The sequence below is a fragment of the Glycine max genome, chromosome 5 (assembly GCF_000004515.6).
Source record: "Glycine max cultivar Williams 82 chromosome 5, Glycine_max_v4.0, whole genome shotgun sequence".
NCBI lineage: Eukaryota > Viridiplantae > Streptophyta > Magnoliopsida > Fabales > Fabaceae > Glycine > Glycine max.
This window is the reverse complement of record NC_038241.2, coordinates 25,253,811-25,275,539: the sequence shown is the minus strand read 5'-3', so window position 1 is coordinate 25,275,539 and position 21,729 is coordinate 25,253,811. Positions and strand designations below refer to the sequence as shown.

General features: G+C 39.2%; 1 protein-coding gene and 1 long non-coding RNA gene across 2 annotated transcripts; both read right to left on the bottom strand.

The window, feature by feature from the left end:
- Positions 1-236: 236 nt before the first annotated feature.
- On the bottom strand, positions 237-6,422 carry LOC121174925 (uncharacterized). Its single transcript, XR_005891650.1, has 4 exons — positions 6,265-6,422; positions 941-1,047; positions 487-837; positions 237-393 (listed from the first exon to the last, which is right to left on the bottom strand). It is a non-coding gene; the product is annotated as an uncharacterized lncRNA (long non-coding RNA).
- Positions 6,423-7,102: 680 nt separating this feature from the next.
- On the bottom strand, positions 7,103-7,938 carry LOC113001665 (uncharacterized). Its single transcript, XM_026128563.1, has 2 exons — positions 7,876-7,938; positions 7,103-7,453 (listed from the first exon to the last, which is right to left on the bottom strand). Exons 1-2 carry the CDS (start codon positions 7,936-7,938, stop codon positions 7,103-7,105), a joined length of 414 nt encoding a protein of 137 aa, XP_025984348.1.
- Between the last annotated feature and the right edge of the window lie 13,791 nt (positions 7,939-21,729).

Sequence of the window (21,729 nt, the reverse complement as noted above, 5' to 3'; positions counted from 1 at the left end):
CCTAAGTCAGCCTTTGTGCAACGAAGGTTCATATCACATAGTAAAATAACTATTATATAAGAAACTGGTAACTAATAAAGGGATAATATTCGACAAATTGTTTGTAGCAAAAGCATAACTAAAAGGAATAATGTTCCAAGTCCTAATAATTTTGAAATTAATTCATAAACATGACCAAAATAAAACATAGTTAACTGTTGAATAAGGGAATTCGAAGACAATTTCCATGCCAGCTTTGAAGGACTGGGTTTCACAAAAATATTTTCATCCAGCTCCAATTTTAGCTGTCTTTCTTCAGTGATTGAACATAATCCAACATTCTGCAATGTCCTCCAAATTCAAATGAGTCCAGCCTTTGTCTTTAAGAAAATAATACATGGTGCTTGGAACGTCCTGATATTAAGAATAATATTATGTCAGAAATATATGAAATTTAAAACTTGAAAGATAAAGAATTGCTGGCAAGTAAATTGCAAAGTTGCTTACCAGGCTGCTGCAAGTAATTTTGTGCCGAGTGAGAAGCACGTTGGAAGTGATAGAATTTGGCACTTGATGGTATAATGAGTTCCATCTTGGGAATGATTTTGGATGGCTACTACTCTTGAATACAATGAGAAAGAATACACTCTTACCATAATGGGTAAATGACACTTAATGATCTCTGATCATGTGATAGAAATTTCTTAGTGTTGTTGACCCTGCTACAATGGTTGGTTTGTCCAAATCTTGATTGTAGAGAACGATATGCAAATTTTCATCCTTGTCAAGCAAATGCCAGAAACTGTTAAGTACGTCTTTCCACCTCACAACAAATGACCTACTAAGTTCACCGTAAATCTATATTTCAAATAGATAAAACATTAGAATGAGAAAAATAGGTTGGTTAGTTGCACAAAACAAAAAAATAATGATATGTTAATTAAATCAAAATGAAGATGACCTGGTCCTTGACGTTAACAGTGTTTAAAATAGCCTATGATGCAACCGTGACCTTCAACGTGATCTTGGCCATTTTGCAGCACTGTTCGTGATCTTCATTTGTTAATTCTGACATAATTCACATTCAAGCATGATATTTAAGCAGATTATTATACAATGATATAACAAAATTGGCATTCAATTAGCAGTCATGATGAACGCCAGTTCATTCTTAGCGATTGGTAGAATTGTTAATCTATTAACTAGACATATATTCGAAAGAAAAATGATTTCAAATAAAACTGTTAAGTAGCAGAAACATAAGCTGAAACAAACATATAAATGTTGTTCCAAAGCATATTCATCAACACACACAATAGTCCAGTGTACAGTTACTTCAAAATGACACAAGTACATTCATCAAACAGTTTTAAACATTGGGAGAACATGACAAAAATTAGTCATTAGAATTACATAATTATTTTCACCATTAATGTCAAAGTAGGTGAATGAAAAACAAACTCCTTTACACAGTGTTAACATTAATATTGCAAGCCAATTTGAAGGGAGTGCTAAATTGCAGGTATAAAGCTCTACTTAAAACCACTAAGAATTAAGTTTAAAGCCTTCATGACAAAAAGTTTTTACAAGTGTGATCAAAACATCAATGTTGAAGAATAGGGCAAGTGGCTTAAACACTAACATAAAAAGATCAAACAGTCCAGAACAAGTGGCATATTCTTAATGAGACGATGAGTTCTCGGACGAGTTTGAAAGCTAGCATGCAATTGCCAAAGTCAATCTTCAATTAACACTTAGTTAAAAAAATATGGTGAGCTTATAGTGGTCTAGGAATATCGTATTCTCAAAGTTCAAAATTGAGATTAATACTAACCATAAAGACTATGGTTGGACAAATAAATGCTTAGAAAGGAAGCTCTAAGCTATAACAAACAAAGGCATTAGTCATGGAGCTAAGAGAATGAAACTAAGATGGGTGCTAACTAACTAAGTCATAGAATACAGTTGGTGATGTTAAAACTGTAAAGTGCATTAGATGCATGTTTCTCGCTCCGGGATACTACTTGTTTGTGTGGATGCGAAATCTACCGGCAAGTGCACCAGGTCGTCAAGTAAATAATTAAAATGGTGTGAACTGAGTATCGAACTCAGGGAACTTGTTCATTTGGTAAAGGTTTGTTCAATAAGCAGGCATTTGCAAATAGAAATCATGATTGTGAATGAAAGTAAAAATATGTTCTATTCTAATTACAAAGCAATAAACGTGAGCAAGTAAGTGTGAAAACAAATATCTAAAGGCGTTGGGTCCTCTTACTGAGCAAATTGATGCAATTAAGGATGTTTCTCTAATTAAACATGTTTATGTGTTCTATGTTGAAGACTCAAGTAATAAACATCGATGTCTCATGAGTTTAGCCTAATTCTAATTAAACTTCGTTCGCAGATGTCTCTTGTTGAACTTAGCTTAATTGAACAACTTTATGATCACAACATAATGAAAACTAAATTACCGCACTCCGTGTCCAGACATTTGGTAACCTAATCCTGCTATATCAAGTTCTAAGGAGACAATACATCTTTCAATGCTAAAGCCCCTAACTGTACACACATATGGGTGATCAAGCCACAAGCATGCAATAATAAAGTACTGATAGAAATAATGAACACATAAAACAACCTTAATTAGATAGGGAAAGAGTTTACATCAATTACTCAGCAAGAATCCCCAACTGAGGATTTAGACTTCCATAGCAAGGAGGCTCCTTTTACAATGAAGAAGAGGAATTAAGAGAAATTGCTTGCTTACAAAAGAGTGGGGATGTCTCCTCCACTTCTAGGAACCTCACAATCACTCAAAAACTCACATATCTTCCTAAAAGATCAAAACATGACTCCTTTGCTCTGTTCTTTGCCTCTGTGTATTTCACTCTTCAAGCTCTTATGACTATTTAGTGCTCTCTATTCAGACCTATTCAGTCTCCGCAAGTCAGGTTTAAAAAGGGCTCACTGACCTTGATGTCGCGCTTAGCGCCATTCTTGCATTTAGCGCAAGTAAGTGAATTTTCGCTCAGTGCCAAACTCGCGCTAAGCCTGGAAGGTGACAAACGACTCGCTGAGCGAGCTGATGACGCGCCGAGCGTGTGGCGTCCCTAAATAATGACTGGTTTAATAGTAATAAATTAAATAACAGAAACCATGGCAAATTTTTTTCTTCTTTTCTCTCTCTTTTTTTTTTCGCACTGTTATTCATTTCATGGTAATTAAATTCAGAAGGAAAATCATCACTATAGAGTCCTGAATGGCCAGTTCACAACTCTATTTGGATTCATTTCTTTCTGATCATACATAACCTCTGAACTAGTTTGCTCTTTCAAAAGAAAATATACCAGCCATCATTTTAGGTCGTCACGTGAAAAATAATAAGATGTGGTCGGTAAACTCTTTTCAAATAAAGTTTGCTAACATTTCCTTTTCAAATAACAAGATTAAACATAATTATATTTCTCATCTAAAACTGTCCAAAATATGGGAGTTTGCAAAATAACATAGTGACATCCAGAGCAAAGGTAACAACTGTGGTGGCTTCAACCACAATATATACAACCATCAAAATTTCTATACAATAGGTCTACCCACCCAAAAATCAAAAGAGTAAACCTAGCAGTTTGAACTAGATACACCCACCCACAAAAAGTATGTACGCCTAGTCTAAGGAGCCGTCTGCTATGATGAAGAGTCATCATTATTCGTTGTCCCTCCAGGGCCGCTCTCCTCTGTAGAGTCTGCCTCAGATGCTGACATAACATCCTTTGGAGAATCAACATCAGGAAGTGGGTCCTCATCATCCTCTGGGAAGTCAAGGGCCTCCACAGCAGGTTCAGGAGGTAACTCCTCTGGGTCCTCTTCAAGATCTTCTTCAGAGGATGACACCTCTATCACTTGAACCGGCTCAACTAGTCGATATGGAGTAGGTGCAGGTAGTATCCACTCCACAGGCTACTGAAGTGTGTGTGTGGGTTCCTCCGGATGTACTAATGAAGTAGCAGTGAGTCGAATTGTGCCACGGAATCGGCACCTCTCATTGCCTTCGAGGGTCTCCCAAACACCCTCTAGGAACTCCATCATCATGCGATCATGGGTCAACTGCGCTGCCATCGCGATCTACAAGAGGTAAAAGAAAGAGGGTAGACTCTTTCACAAGAAATCTAACTACAGGTAATAATACAATGCGTCCCATAACGGCTACGCATAGTCAAAATGTCTTTTTCCAGGGATTTCCTCTCTGGTAATCGATTACCAAAGTATGTAATCGATTACCAGTGCCCAAAAACAAATTACACAATCTTTGCACATGGGAAACTAAAAATTACGCTGTGTAATCGATTACACCTAAATGGTAATCGATTACCAGTAGCAGGTAACACTGTGTAATCGATTACACCCAACTGATAATCGATTATCAGTGCCCTATCACCCTGTGTAATCGATTACACACCCTTGGTAATCGATTACCAGAGGCCATTTAACATCATGTCTCCATTTTTAATCCCTGTAATTGATTACCCACAAATGGTAATTGATTACTAGAGGCTATTTTCCAGATACCACCCAAGATACATAGCTGGCCAGCCGCCACACAAGCCTCCTTGCTTCATGGACTTTGTTCTTTTATTGGTTGACTGCCAGGAGCTCGCCTGTTTAGGTACGTCACAGGTTCTCACTGACTGACTATGCCCGGGGTGGGTCGGGATTGGTCAGGCTTGGTTTTGGGCAATAGCACCCCACCTGACGTCCCCAAGGTCTCCTGACCCCCGCGACATATCTCCAGGTACCACTCTGTGGTCAACAAACAAAAGTAGGAAGACTGACTCTTCCACGCTTTCTCACATCAAGCTTAGTGGATTATGGGGTACCCGTCATATCTGGTACTAGGTGGCGATCGGGCGATGGCGCAAATCAACTCTCCCACTTCCACAAGTCAAACATAAACACACCATCCCCACTTGCCCACCTTTCAACTGAGCTCACGCACTCCTACGTAGCCCTTATCCTCGTTCCTCTCAGCACCGGGTCCCCATCAACCCCTCCAAGCTTCCACAACATCCAAACATTTCGATCTCATTTATCATGAAAATACCTCAGTAACATTCTCTTCGTTCCAATTCGCTAACCGTTGGATCGCCTTGAGATGTTTACTGGAGGTTCCTAATACAGAAATCTAAATTTTGACCGTTGGGATCTTCTAGAAAATATCCAGAACACGATATATACTACTTTTTCCCCTGACCTGCACTGCACCACCATTTTTCTGCATAATAGGCAAAATTTACTTAGTAACATTCTCTTCGTTCCGATTTGTTAACCATTGGATCGCGTTGAAACTTTTGATGGAGGTTCCTAATACAGAAATATAAATTTTGACCGTTGGGATCTGCAAGAAAATGCCTAGAACCCGAGATGTACTACCCTTCCTGTGACTAGCAATGCATAAGCATTTTTCTGCACTATGTAAAAAAACTGCTGCACAATTTTGACAGCATTGTTCTGCATATAATGACAGATTTCAAAATCCAACTTGCCCACATCCAATTTTGCTCAAATTGGATCCTACAAGTCCTAAATCGTGTATAAATCATATTTAAACCAAAAGCAAACTTCAGACCAAGGCAAATCAAAATATAGGTATCCAAAACCCCTCAATTTAGTGAATTTTCAAGGTTTGAAGAGTGAAAATGAGAATTGGATAATTTTGGGGTAAACTCTCATCTCAATCAAGTCTATAACATTGATTTAGACTTGCTCAAACTGGTTTTAAGGTGAAACTCCACCGATTCAAAATTTGACCTCTCAACACCCAATTCACCCAAGAAATGGCTCTTTTCTTTCACATTTGTCACTCATTTTTTTCTTATTTGCTCTGCTCAAGCTTTTCTACAAGTCCTAATTGACATTTTAAACTAGGATCAACTCACTTTAGACTCCAATTTCCACTAACCCCAAATTTGGCTTCTCTAACCCTCAAAATCTCACACTTTTCTACCTACAACATTATCATTCTCACATTTAACCCTAAGTTAACTCTCCCCATCATCTCTACCAGTTTTCTATCAACAATTTCAGCATACAAATATCACAAAGCATCATCATAAAACCCTAAAACAGAATGGGTAGCTTTACTCACATCAAACATGTCAAGTTTAGCATGATTTCAACAAATTCCTTCACAAATAACTACCCTAAGGCAAAAACTTAGTAGAACTACCCATCATAACTCCCAAAAACCCAACACCCACGAATTTCATGTGAGAAGAAGTCCACCCATACCTGAAATTTGAAGCCCCACGAAGTAGAGGTGTGCTTCAAGACTCCGAAAATGGCTTCTCTTTGCAATTTGGAGTAGAAATGATGAGCAATTTTGGAGCTTCAATGGAGGCTTCAATGGTGGAGAAGAAGGAAGAAGAAAAGCTACGTGGAAGGGAGAAGAAGAGCTGCTGAAATTTCTGAATGAAGAGAGAGAAGATTTTGGGCTGTTTTTTTTGTAAAAACAGATTTTCTTTTCCTTTTTTTTTAGTAATGCCACATGTCCCATTTTAAGTGGAGCAATAAGGGCCCACCTTTATCCCTTTATTTGACTTCATACTCAGCCACAAAGGAGAAAAATTTTGACCTTTTGGATGCTGAAATTCTGCCTCGGTTTGCGTGTCATCTCTCTGGTTCCAGTTCCTCGCATTTCTCTGCACCCGTCGAGGCCCATTTTCGAAAGTAGGCAATATATATATCAAAACGCTTAGAATGAAACCCTGCACATGGTTCAGAGGTTGGTTTTATTAAATTCTAAGTTGCACACAAAAAAATAATTTTTAGACTAATTAATTGTGAATTAATCTATAACTGTCTTGTTATGGATTACTCTTCGTTAATTAGTCTAACCCGCGTGTTGTTCCCCCAATGTACATACTTCTACCAATAATATTTATATATACACTGAATAATACATATATATATATATATATATATATATATAATTATTTAAAATATAACACTTACAAAATTCCGGGTAGAAATTCTAGGATGTCACAATACTCCCACCCTTTAAGGAATTTCGTCCCTGAAATTAACTACTTTAGAAACAAACTTGGGTACAATTCTCTAACCCTATCCTCTAACTCCCAGTTTGAATCACCCTCGTTGGTCCCCACTGCACTTTCACCAACGCGATCTCTTTTCCTCTCAGCGACTTCATTCTTCGATCAGTAATCTTCTGAGGTTGTGCTTTATAGGTGAGGTTATCCTTCACTTGTACTTCGTCCAGTGCGAGTACACGTGATGGATCTGGGTTGTATCGTCTCAGTTGAGAGACATGAAACACAGGGTGCAAATTCGATAAGCTCGGAGGTAAAGCGATTTGATAAGCTACAGGCCCAAACTTCTTCAAAATTTGATACGGACCTAGATACTTGGGCGTCAACTTCCTAGATTTGAGAGCTCTTCTGACTCCAGTTATAGGAGAAACCTTCAAAAACACATGTTCTCCTTCTTGAAAATCTAATGGCTTTCTCTTTCTGTCATAATAGCTCTTCTGCCTATCCTGGGACGCTTTTATTTTCTCTCGAATCAATTTCACTTGTTCGGTAATCTATTGTAGCATTTCAGGCCCAAGGAGTACTGCTTCTCCATCATCGTACCAACAAAGAGGAGTTTTGCACTTCCGCCCATATAGAGCTTCAAAAGGAGCCATACCAATGCTGGCTTGGTAGCTGTTGTTGTAAGTAAATTCAATCAATGGCAAACATTCCATCCAACTGCCTTGTTGCTCTATAAAACACGCCCGGAGTAGATCTTCTAGAGTCTAAATGGTTCGTTCAGTCTGATCATCTGTTTGAGGATGATAAGCTGAACTGAGCTTCAGCTTTGTCCCCAATGCTTCATGCAGACTTGTCCAAAATCGCGAAGTAAACCTCGGGTCCCTGTCTGATACAATACTGGAAGGAATTCCATGTAATCTTACTACCTCTTTGATATACAACTCTACTAACTTCTCCATTTTATATTTCATATTTACCGGAATAAAATGAGCAGATTTGGTGAGTCGATCTACTATGACCCACACAGCATCGTGTCCACGACTCGTCTTGGGTAAACTAGATACAAAATCAACAGATAAGCTCTCCCATTTCCATTACGGAATTTCTAGTGGTTTTAATTCTCCTGATGGTCGCTGGTGCTCAGCCTTGGCCTTTTGACATGTCAAACATTTTGCTACATATTCAGCTACATCTTTCTTCATGCCATGCTACCAAAAACTTCTCTTCAAATCTTGGTACATCTTAGTTATCCCTGGATGGAAAATAAGACGGCTTTTATGTGCTTCTTCCAAGATCTTAACTTTCAAATCATCTAAAGGCGGTACACATATCCTCCCCTTGAATCTAATTAACCCGGTTGTATCCTTTTTAAACTCCACATTCTTATCTCCCATTGCATCTAACACTTTGCCTTGCAGAAACTAGTCATCCTCTTGAGCCTCGCGTATGTGATTTACGAATTCATTGGTGATCTGCAACGCTCCCACAAATAAGCTCTTGGGTCACATCTCGATTGCTAGATTTAGATCTCAAAATTCCTCTATCAATCTCTGTTCCAGAATCATCATGGTCGCAACACATAAGGACTTCCGACTCAGCGCGTCGGCTACTACATTAGCCTTTCCTGGATGGTAGGAAAGACCAAAATCATAATCCTTGAGGAACTCCATCCATCTTCGTTGCCTCATATTGAGTTCCTTATGATCGAACAAGTATTTGAGGCTTTTGTGATCGCTGAAAACTTCAAAACGAGTACCATATAAATAGTGCCTCCAAATCTTTAAGGCAAAGACCATAGCTGCTAGTTCCAAGTCATGGGTCGGATAGTTAACTTCATGAAGACGCAATTGACGTGAAGCATAAGCCACTACCCTTCCCTCCTACATCAATACACACCCTAAGCCTTGCCCGCTCGCATCGCAATACACTTCAAATGGTCTCTTAGGGTCGGGCAAAATTAACACTGGAGCTGTTGTCAATCGCCTCTTCAACTCTTGGAAACTTTGATCACATTTCTCATTCTAGACAAACTTCTCATTCTTACGAGTCAGTTTAGTTAGGGGTAGTGCTAATTTAGAAAATCCCTCAATGAATTTCCTATAATAGCCGGCCAACCCCAAGAAACTTTGAATTTTTTTTGGAGTTGTCGGTTGTTGCCACTCCATAACCGACTCCACTTTAATCGGATCCACCGCAACCCCGTCTTTAGAAATCACGTGCCCCAAGAACTGCACTTTCTCTAACCAAAATTCACATTTCGACAATTTGGTGAACAATTTCCTATCCCTCAGGATATGCAACACAATTCTCAAGTGCTTTTCATGCTCCTCCTTATTCCTTGAATACACTAGGATATCATCGATGACCACAACCACGAACTGATCTAAGTAATCATGGAATATATGGTTCATATAGTCCATGAAGATAGCCGGAGCATTAGTCACTCCGAATGGCATGACTAAATACTCATAATGCCCATACCGAGTCTTTGGGATATCTTCCTTCTTAACTCGGATTTGATGATACCCTGATCGCAAATCGATCTTCGAAAATACCGTCAATCCCCTCAATTGATCAATCAAATCATCTATCCTCGGTAGGGGATATTTGTTCTTGATAGTGACTTTGTTCAGTTGCTGGTACTCTACGCACATCCTCATACTTCCATCCTTCTTCTTAACCAGTAAGACCGGCGCTCCCCACGGTGATACGCTTGGGCGAACAAATTGTTTACTTAAGAGATCCTGTACTTGTGCCTTCACTGTGACATCCTAGAATTTCTACCCGAAATTTTGTAAGTGTTACATTTTAAATAATTATATATATATATATATATATATACATATATATATATATATATATATATATATATATATATATATATATATATATTCTTGGTAGAAGTATGTACATTGGGGGAAAGATACGCGGGTTAGACTAATTAATGAAGAGTAACCCATTACCGAACGACTATAGATTAATTCGCAATTAATTAGTCTAAAAATTATCATTTTGCATGCAACTAAAAATTTAATAAAACCAACCTTTGAACCATGCTCAGGGTCTCATTCTGAGCGTTTTGATATATATATTGCCTACTTTCGAAAACGGGCCCCGTCGGGTGTAGAGAAACGCGAGGAACTGGAACCAGAGAGGCATGCAAACCAAGGCAGAATTTCAGCATCCATAAGGTCAAATTTTTTCTCTCCTTGTGGCTGAGTATGATGTCAAATCAAGGGAAAAAGGTGGACCCTTTTGCTCCACTTAAAAGAAGACATGTGGCAAGTGCTTTTAGAAAAAAAAAGGAAAAGAAAATCTTTTTTTAAAAGCCAAATTCTCTCTCCTTCTTCAGAAATTTCAGAAGCTTTTCCTCCCTCTTCATGTTGCTTTTTCTCTGCTTCTTCTTCTCCATTGTGCCTCCATTGAAGCTCCAAAATTACTCATCATTTCTACTCCAAATTGCAAGGAGAAGCCATTTTCGGAGTCTTGGAACCTCCCTCAACTTTGTGGGGCTGCAAATTTCAGGTATGGGTGGACTTCTTCTCACATGAAATTCGTGGGTGTTGGATTTTTTGGGAGATATGATGGGTAGTTCTACTAGGTTTTTGCCTTAGGGTAGTTATTTGTGAAGGAATTTGTTGAAATCATGCTAAACTTGACATGTTTGATGTGAGCCAAATTTACCCATTCTGATTTAAGGTTTTATGATGATGCTTTGTGATATTTGTATGCTGAAATTGTTGATAGAAAACTGGTAGAGATGATGGGGAGAGTTAACTTAGGGTTAAATGTGAGAATGGTAGTGATGTGAGTGGAAAAGTGTGAGATTTTGAGGGTTTGAAAAGCCAAATTTGGGGTTAGTGGAAATTGGAGTCTAAAGTGAGTTGATTCTAGTTTAGGATGTCAATTAGGACTTGTAGGTAAGCTTGGGCAGAGCAAATGAGGAAGATGAGTGACAAATGTGAAAGAAAAGAGCCATTTCTAGGCTAAATTGAGTGTTGAGAGGTCAAATTTTGAATGGCTGGGGTTTTCACCTTAAAACCAGTTTGAGCAAGTCTAAACCAATGTTATAGACTTGATTGAGATAAGAGTTTACCCCAAAATTACCCAATTCTCATTTTCACTTTTCAAACCTTAAAAATTCACTAAATCGAGGGGTTTTGGATACCTATATTTTGATTTGCCTTGGTCTGAAGTTTGCTTTTGGTTTAAATATGATTTATACATGATTTAGGACTTGTAGGATCCAATTTGAGCAAAATTGGATGCGGGCAATGTGGCGCCCCTAAATAATGACTGGTTTAATAGTAATGATTTAAATAGCAAAAATGATGGGAAATTTTTTTTTCTTTTTCTTTTTCATTTCTCTCTCTTTTTCACAGTAATTAAGTTCAGAAGGAAAATTATCACTATAGAGTCCTGAATGGCCAGTTCACAACTCTATTCAGAGTCATTTCTTTCTGATCACTCATAGCCTCTAAACTATTTTGCTCTTTTAAAAAGAAAAGTATGTCAGCCATTACTTTAGGTCGTCACGTGAAAATAATAAAATAAAATGCGGTTGGTGAACTCTCTTTCAAATAAAGTTTGTTAACACTTTCTTTTCAAATAACAAGATTAAACATAATTACATTCATCGTCTAAAACTGTCCAAAATATGGGAGTTTGCAAAATATATAGTGACATCCAGAGCAAAGGTATCAACTGTGGTGGCTTCAGCCACATATATACAATCATCAAAATTCCTATACAATAGGTCTACCCATCCAAAAATCAAAAGAGTAAACCTAACAGTCTGTACTAGATACACCCACCCCCAAAAAGTATGTAAACCTAGTCTAAGGAGCCGTCTGCTATGATGAAGAGTCTCCACTAGTCGCTATCCCTCCAGGGCCACTCTTCTCCGTAGAGTCTGCCTCAGATGCTGACATGACGTCCTCTGGAGAATCCACATCAGGAAGTGGGTCCTCATCACCCTCTGGAAAGTCAAGAGCATCCACAGCAGGCTCAGGAGGTAACTCCTCTAGGTCCTCCTCAGGGTCTTCTTCAGATGACGACACCTCTATCACTTGGACGGGCTCCACTAGTCGATATGGAGTAGGTGTAGGTAATATCCACTCCACAATTCGCTGAAGCGTGCGTGCGGGTTCCTCTAGATGTACCAATGAAGTAGCCGTGAGTCGAATCGTGCCACAGAATCGGCACCTTGCATTGCCTTCGAAGGTCTCCCAAACTCCCTTTAGGCACTCCATCTCCACTCGATCATGGATTAATTGCACTACCATCACGATCTACAAGAAATAAAAGAAAGGGGGTAGGCTCTTTCACGAGAAATCTAACTACGGGTACCAACACAATGCGTCCCATAACCACTACATGTAGTTAAAAGGTCTGCCTCAAGGGTTTTCTTCTCTGGTAATCGATTACATCCCTTGGTAATCGATTACCAGAGGCCAAACTCGAGTTACACAGCTTCAAAATCATGGAAACCTGCAATTTACAATGTGTAATCGATTACACATAACTGGTAATCGATTACCAGTGCCCTGTTACTCTGTGTAATCGATTACACAACATTGGTAATCGATTACCAGAGGCCTCCTCAACATACTGTCTCCATTTCTAAGCCTTGTAATCGATTACACCCCTTGGTAATCGATTACAAGAGGCCATCTCAACTTCCTGTCCCCATTTTTAGGCCTGGTAATCGATTACACCCCCTTGGTAATCGATTACCAAAGACCATCTTAACTTCTTGTCTTCATTTTTAAGCCTTGTAATCGATTACACACCCTTGGTAATCAATTACCAGAGGTCATATTCCAGATATCACTCAAGATCCATAGCTGGCCAGCCACCACACAAGCCTCCTTGCTTTGTGGTCTTTGTTCTTTTATTGGTTGACTGCCAGGAGCTCGCCTGTTTAGGTACGTCACAGGTTCTCACTGACTGACTATACCCGGGTTGGGTCGGGATTGGTCAAGCTTGGTTTTGGGAAATAGCACCCCACCTGACGTCCCCAAGGTCTCCTGACCCCCGCGACATATCTCCAGGTACCACTCTGTGGTCAACAAATAAAAGTAGGAAGACTGACTCTTCCACACTTTCTCACTTCAAGCTTGTAGGATTATGGGGTACCCGTCATATGTGGTACTAGGTGGCGATCGGGCGATGGCGCAAATCAACTCTCCCACATCCACAAATCAAACATGAACCCACCATCCCCAGTTGCCTACCTTCAACTGAGCTCACGTACCCCCATGTAGCCCTTATCCTCGTTCCTCTCAGCACCGGGTCCCCATCAACCCCTCCAAGCTTCCACAACATCCAAGAAATTCAATATCCAAACATCATGAACTATCCCAAACTAAGAAAACAGGGCAGAGGCAGAAAACTCTGCCCAAAACACATTCCAATACCACAACTTTCCCTACTCAAATACCCCAGTAACATTCTCTTCGTTCCGATTCGTTAATTGTTGGATCGACTCGAAAATTTTACTGGAGGTCCCTAGTACATAAGTCTACATTTTGACTGTTGGGATCTGCTAGAAAATGTCTAGAACCCAATATGTATTACCCTTTCCACAACCAGCAATACACAAACATTTTCTGCACAAGAGCCAAATTCTGCTGCACAAAATTTGACAGCTTTTTGCTACACAAATTGGGCAGATTTCGAAATCCCTCTTGCCCTCATCCAATTTTGCTCAAATTGGATCCTATAAGTCCTAAATCATGTAAAAATCATATCTAAACCAAAGACAAGTTTCAGACCAAAGCAATTCAAAATCTAGGTATCTAAAACCCCTCAATTTAGTGGATTTTCAAGGTTTGAGAAGTGAAAATGAGAATGGGGTAATTTTGGAGCAAACTCTCATCTCAAACAAGTCTATAACATTAATCTAAATAATGTGGCGTCCCTAAATAATGACTGGTTTAATAGTAATAAATTAAATTACAGAAACCATGGGAAAATTTTTTCTTATTTTTTCTTATTTTTTTTTCGCACTGTTATTCATTTCACGGTAATTAAATTCAGAAGGAAAATCATCACTATAGAGTCCTGAATGGCCAGTTCACAACTCTATTTGGATTCATTTCTTTCTGATCATTCATAACCTCTGAACTAGTTTGCTCTTTCAAAAGAAAATATACCAGCCATTATTTTAGGTCTTCACGTGAAAAATAATAAGATGTGGTCGGTAAACTCTTTTCAAATAAAGTTTGCTAACATTTCCTTTTCAAATAACAAGATTAAACATAATTATATGTATCATCTAAAACTGTCCAAAATATGGGAGTTTGCAAAATAACATAGTGACATCCAGAGCAAAGGTAACAACTGTGGTGGCTTCAGCCACAATATATACAACCATCAAAATTTTTATACAATAGGTCTACCCACCCAAAAATCAAAAGAGTAAACCTAGCAGTTTGAACTAGATACACCCACCCACAAAAAGTATGTACGCCTAGTCTAAGGAGCCGTTTGCTATGATGAAGAGTCATCACTATTCGTTGTCCCTCCAGGGTCGCTCTCCTCTGTAGAGTCTGCCTCAGATGCTGACATAACATCCTTTGGAGAATCAACATCAGGGAGTGGATCCTCATCATCCTCTGGGAAGTCAAGGGCATCCACAGCAGGTTCAGGAGGTAACTCCTCTGGGTCCTCTTCAAGATCTTCTTCAGAGGATGACACCTCTATCACTTGAACCGGCTCAACTAGTCGATATGGAGTAGGTGCAGGTAGTATCCACTCCACAGGCTACTGAAGTGTGTGTGTGGGTTCCTCCGGATGTACTAATGAAGTAGCAGTGAGTCGAATCGTGCCACGAAAACGGCACCTCTCATTGCCTTCGAGGGTCTCCCAAACACCCTCTAGGAACTCCATCATCATGCGATCATGGGTCAACTGCGCTGCCATCGCGATCTACAAGAGGTAAAAGAAAGAGGGTAGACTCTTTCACAAGAAATCTAACTACAGGTAATAATACAATGCGTCCCATAACGGCTACGCATAGTCAAAATGTCTTTTTCCAGGGATTTCCTCTCTGGTAATCGATTACCAAAGTATGTAATCGATTACCAGTGCCCAAAAACAAATTACACAATCTTTGCACATGGGAAACTAAAAATTACGCTGTGTAATCGATTACACCTAAATGGTAATTGATTACCAGTAGCAGGTAACACTGTGTAATCGATTACACCCAACTGATAATCGATTATCAGTGCCCTATCACCCTGTGTAATCGATTACACACCCTTGGTAATCGATTACCAGAGGCCATTTAACATCATGTCTCCATTTTTAAGCCCTGTAATTGATTACCCACGAATGGTAATTGATTACCAGAGGCTATTTTCCAGATACCACCCAAGATACATAGCTGGCCAGCTGCCACACAAGCCTCCTTGCTTCATGGACTTTGTTCATTTATTGGTTGACTGCCAGGAGCTCGCCTGTTTAGGTATGTCACAGGTTCTCACTGACTGACTATGCCCGGGTTGGGTCGGGATTGGTCAGGCTTGGTTTTGGGCAATAGCACCCCACCTGACGTCCCCAAGGTCTCCTGACCCCCGCGACATATCTCCAGGTACCACTCTATGGTCAACAAACAAAAGTAGGAAGACTGACTCTTCCACGCTTTCTCACATCAAGCTTAGTGGATTATGGGGTACCCGTCATATGTGGTACTAGGTGGCGATCGGGCGATGGCGCAAATCAACTCTCCCACTTCCACAAGTCAAACATAAACACACCATCCCCACTTGCCCACCTTTCAACTGAGCTCACGCACTCCTACGTAGCCCTTATCCTCGTTCCTCTCAGCACCGGGTCCCCATCAACCCCTCCAAGCTTCCACAATATCCAAAAAATTCTATCTCATTTATCATGAAACTACCCTAAACCAAGAAAACAGAGTAGAGGCAGAAAACTCTGTCCAAAACTCATTCAAATTCCATAGTTTTTCCTAGTCACATACCTCAGTAACATTCTCTTCGTTCCAATTCGCTAACCGTTGGATCGCCTTGAAATGTTTACTGGAGGTTCCTAATACAGAAATCTAAATTGTGACCGTTGGGATATGCTAGAAAATTTCTAGAACACGATATATACTACCTTTCCCCTGACCTGCACTGCAGCACCATTTTTTTTGCATAATAGGCAAAATTTACTCAGTAACATTCTCTTAGTTCCGATTCGTTAAACGTTGGATCGCCTTGAAATTTTTGCTGGAGGTTGCTAATTCAGAAATCTAAATTTTGACCGTTGGGATCTGCTAGAAAATGCCTGGAACCCGAGGTGTACTACCCTTCCTGTGACTAGCAATGCATAAATATTTTTCTGCTCTATGTAAAAAACTGTTGCACAATTTTGACAGCATTGTTCTGCATAAAATGGCAGATTTCGAAATCCAACTTGCCCACATCCAATTTTTCTCAAATTGGATCCTACAAGTCCTAAATCATGTATAAATCATATTTAAACCAAAAGCAAACTTCAGACCAAGGTAAATCAAAATATAGGTATCCAAAACCCCTCAATTTAGTGAATTTTCAAGGTTTGAAGAGTGAAAATGAGAATTGGATAATTTTGGGGTAAAATCTCATCTCAATCAAGTCTATAACATTGATTTAGACTTGCTCAAACTGGTTTTAAGGTGAAAACTCCACCAATTCAAAATTTGACCTCTCAACACCAATTCACCCAAGAAATGGCTCTTTTCTTTCACATTTGTCACTCATTTTTTTCTTATTTGCTTTGCCCAAGCTTTTCTACAAGTCCTAATTGACATTTTAAACTAGGATCAACTCACTTTAGACTCCAATTTCCACTAACCCCAAATTTGGCTTCTCTAACCCTCAAAATCTCACACTTTTCTACCTACAACATTATCATTCTCACATTTAACCCTAAGTTAACTCTCCCCATCATCTCTACCAGTTTTCTATCAACAATTTTAGCATACAAATATCACAAAGCATCATCATAAAACCTTAAAACAGAATGGGTAGCTTTACTCACATCAAACATGTCAAGTTTAGCATGATTTCAACAAATTCCTTCACAAATAACTACCCTAAGGCAATAACCTAGTAGAACTACCCATCATTACTCCCAAAAACCCAACACCCATGAATTTCATGTGAGAAGAAGTCCACCCATACTTGAAATTTGAAGCCTCATGAAGTAGAGGTGTGCTTCAAGACTCCGAAAATGGCTTCTCTTTGCATTTTGGAGTAGAAATGATGAGCAATTTTGGAGCTTCAATGGAGGCTTCAATGGTGGAGAAGAAGGAAGAAGAAAAGCTACGTGGAAGGGAGAAGAAGAGCTGCTGAAATTTCTGAATGAAGAGAGAGAAGATTTTGGGCTGTTTTTTTAAAAAAAAGATTTTCTTTTCCTTTTTTTTAGCAATGCCACATGTCCCATTTTACGTGGAGTAATAAGGGCCCACCTTTTTCCCTTGATTTGACTTCATACTCAGCCACAAAGGAGAAAAATTTTGACCTTTTGGATGTTGAAATTCTGCCTCGGTTTGCATACCGTCTCTCTGGTTCCAGTTCCTCGCATTTCTCTGCACTCGTCGGGGCCCGTTTTTGAAAGTAGGCAATATATATATCAAAACGCTCAGAATGAAATCCTGAGCATGGTTCAGAGGTTGGTTTTGTTAAATTTTTAGTTGCACGCAAAACGATAATTTTTAGACTAATTAATTGCGAATTAATCTATAACTGTCCAGTTATGGATTACTCTTCGTTAATTAGTCTAACCCGCGTGTTTTTCCCCCAATGTACATACTTCTACCAAGAATATATATATATATATATATATAATTATTTAAAATATAACACTTACAAAATTCCGGGTAGAAATTCTAGGATGTCACAGAGCGCGTGCCTGCGTGACAGATTCCCTTCTAGATTCCTCCTATCTGCTAAGGGCGTTGATGCCTCGCTTAGCGGATGACACTCGCTAAGCGCATTGAGCTCACTTAGCGAGACATCAACTTTAGCACTTCTTCAAAATAACTCCTTTTTGCCTGAAATTGAAGAGAAATTGACATTAATTCCATACACAAGGCTTCTACTGAGCACAGATAAAAACAAAGCAAAATTTATTTACAATCCTACAAAAAGAAACATAAATTGGGGAAAATATATACATTTTGTAAAAGTTTTCTATACAAAAGTTAGTCATATAAGACGACTAACAAACTCCCCCAAATTTACAGTTTTGCTTGTCCTCAAGCAAAGAAAGAACAACTCACTTGTCCTCAAGTGACAAAATCACAGTGGTTATTTACAAGGTGTTTGCTCCAAAGAATTCAATCACATGAAATGAATGCCATACAATGCTTCAATCACAACTTCTCACAAGACATGCAGCTTTTAAAAGATATGAACATGATTATTAAGAAACAACTGAAATAAGCTAGTAAGAATGACAGATATCAAGGAAGGATCATCACCCAAAGCCTCACGGTCACTGTTTCACTCAAGCATAAGTGTTTAGGTTATCCATCAATCAACAACCAACATAAGTCTCAATCTTTGCACTTCATCTCATATCATACAGTCAAGAACACACAAACTGAAGCCGAAGGACTTTTCTAGGCTTGTAACGAGGCTGGGCTGCAACAAATCATGGTTTTTCTAGGATGCAAAAGCTTAGGTTCTAGGAGAGCATTCATCCATAGATCAACCTTTTTCTTTTTATTCCAGCTCTATTACTTGACTTTATGCACTTAGCTTTTCTTTTTCTTAAATAGCAGCACACACACTTTTATTTTATACTTAGTTTTATTTAAAATACTTGTTGCTTATTAGATGACTGTGTGTGTTGCTCTTTTCTTACCATTACAAGCTTTCACCCCATAATTCCCCCAAATTTAGGAAAATTTGCTTTGAACCAAAATTTCCTTTTATGAATGATGCTCTCTTACAACCTAAGACAAGGTAGAAGGAGATAACTGTACAGGCTCAAGGTTCAATCAAACAATCATACTTTCAGCTCAAAATGGATGCAAGGGATAAATTAATCATGCACAAGGTAAGCTTTTTAGCTAAGTGGTTGTCTTCAATCAAAACATGGTCTTCATCATCTTCAATTTCACGCATTCATTCCATACTCAGAGATTCATGCAAAAATCATTACTCAATGTTAGTCGTTCTCTCACAATTAAAGATCACACTCTCACCGGGTTGAGGCTAATGCTTTCCTTCACAATCAACCTGATAAACCAACTAACATTTTCAGTCATGATCCTAATTCCATGTTCCTTCTCTTCTAATCATTGCACACTCATTCAAAACATATGATTTACGCATTCCAATTCACTCAAACCACGCAATCGATCACTTCAAACCAATCAACAAACATTGAATTCCAAAATCAAGTATCAACCACTGGATAATATAAATGCACTGTTCAATCAAGCTTTGTACAAGCTATCAACCAAAATAAAAACTATAAATTGAAATTTAAAGACTGAAACATAAACATAAATGTAAATTATAAAATGTACTAAAGACGAGATAATATTAAAACTTCAAAAAGCTGGGAAATAAAAATCCTGATCTTGTCAATGATCCTGTGCAGAGTCCATGGCATGCTTATTCAGGTCCAGTGCAGTAGTGCCTGATGGTGAATCCTGAGAAAGTGGAAGGTATGGCACTGGTGCAGATGACTCAGGCTGAGAAGAAGACATGTCCAGCACTGTAGTGGAAGGCTCTGGTGTCACCTGTGGAGTAGCTGCTACTGGATCAGTCTAAAAAATGAAAGACTCAGGTGGAGTGGGCTGTGAGGCCTCTATAATGTCATCCTCCTTGTCCGGCTGAGGCTTCTGGGCTGCGGAGGACTCACCCCCTCCCAAAGGAGAAGGTTGGACTCCTGGCCAGGCCACCTTCTGAACAAACTCCTTCAGGCTCATAACTGGCCGCTGCTGGACCACATCCTGCAAACTCTGCATGATCAAGAGCTCGCCCTGATGCAAGCTCTGTAGCATAGACATGAAAGGCTCTAAGCTCTGAACGGAGGGACCTGGAAGAACTGGAGCTGCTGGTACTGAAGGGAGAGCAGAAGTAGAGGGAGCAAGGGTAGGGGGAGCATGGGCAGCTGAAGAAGATGAGGCCTCAGATCTTCTAGCCCTGGATTTTTGGGTCCCTGGAAAAGTAATCGAAGGTTCATCCAGGTTCCAGCAATTCTTCTTAATATAGGCCAAATTAATGGCTGGGCTAAGTGACTCAAAGGTAAGAGAATTTGAGGTGACTCCTCGGGCCTTGCACAAGGCAGTAATCAGGGTTGGAAATCCTAGCCGCGAGGAGTTGGACTGAGCAATGAGTGAAATCTAACCAAAAATAAGTGATCTTAAGTTCATGTTCATCTTCATTACAGGCCCGTAGACTAACTTGGCCCTATCCAGATTAAGATAAGAAGTTTGGGATGTCGGGGCGAAGTTAGAATAAGATAGAACACTCCAGGTTTGGGCCAAAGTGGTAAGATCTTTCCTCAAGAGCTTCCACGACAAACCCTCACCATTAAGTACAAATCCCCTCCTAGGGATACACAGCAGGGCTGCAAGCTCTTAAGGATCAAGCCTCAATCTAGCAAACCTGGAGTAAGAGGGAAAGCTCTCCCTGTGCTCCACAACCACTGGAGTCTCCAAAAAGGTGTTAAGGGAATCAAAACACAAAATTAGACAGGAATTTATTCAAATTAAAAAGTAGAAAATAAAACTGAAAATCAGACTGGGCGCTTAGCGCAAGTGACTCGCTTAGTGCGCCTTAGGAAAATCTACTCATGCGCTAAGCGCGATAGCCACGCGCTTAGCGAGTGCACACAGATCCAATTTTTTTTTTCTGTAGAATTGGCTTAGCGAGCAGGCTTGCTAAGCCCAATTCCACAAATTTTCAAAATAGATAAGGATTTGCGCTTAGCGCGACTACTCTACTGAACAACATTGGCTTAGCGAGCAGGCTCGCTAAGTCCAATTCCAACAAATAGACAAATAGAGAGATAATTGCACTTAGCGTGACAGGGCACGCTTAGCGCACAACAAAACACAAAAATTTCTAAGTGTCTAAGAACACATTACTCGCTTAGCGCATAGACGCGCTTAGTGAGTTCATAAGCAATTGAACTTTCAATTAGAGAAGATGAACGCGCTTAGCGGGACAGGGCCGCGCTTAGCGAGTTATTTAAAGAGCTTGAAGCATTTTCTTCTCATGCTATGCAGACCTTCTTCTTCTTGGTGTAACTCCTAGACTTCTTCTCTCCATTTTGTTGTTTCTTTAAAAAGGATAGGACACTTGGATTTAATGTGGCCATGTTTTCCACATTCGAAACATGTGAAGTTTGAAGAGTTTTGCTTATTATTCTTAAAAGATTTCTTCTGTTGAAATGTTATTCCTTTTAGATTCTTCTTCTTCATGAATCTCTTAAACTTTCTAACAAGGAAAGTTTTTGAATATATTGTAACTAAAACTTTGATATGTGTGCATTAATAAAACTCCATTTTTAAAGGTTTTTGAATATATTGGTTTTATATGTTGTTGATCTTTTCTCAACAAGTCTTTTGAGAAAATCTTGATTTGTAAAGGGGTCTTGATTTTAATTGAACCTAAAAAATAATTGGTAAAATTTCAAAGAATCTATTCAAACCTCCCTTTTTTAGATTCTCAATTGTTCCAACAACTCT

Bases quoted from the DNA above. Each gene is read 5' to 3' on its own strand.
- LOC113001665 (XM_026128563.1), bottom strand. From the start codon at position 7,938: ATGGAATTCCTTCCAGTATTGTATCAGACAGGGACCCGAGGTTTACTT. The intron at 7,454-7,875 runs GTCTGCATGAAG...GTGTTTTTGAAG, and splicing joins TACTTCGCGATTTTGGACAA to GTTTCTCCTATAACTGGAGT.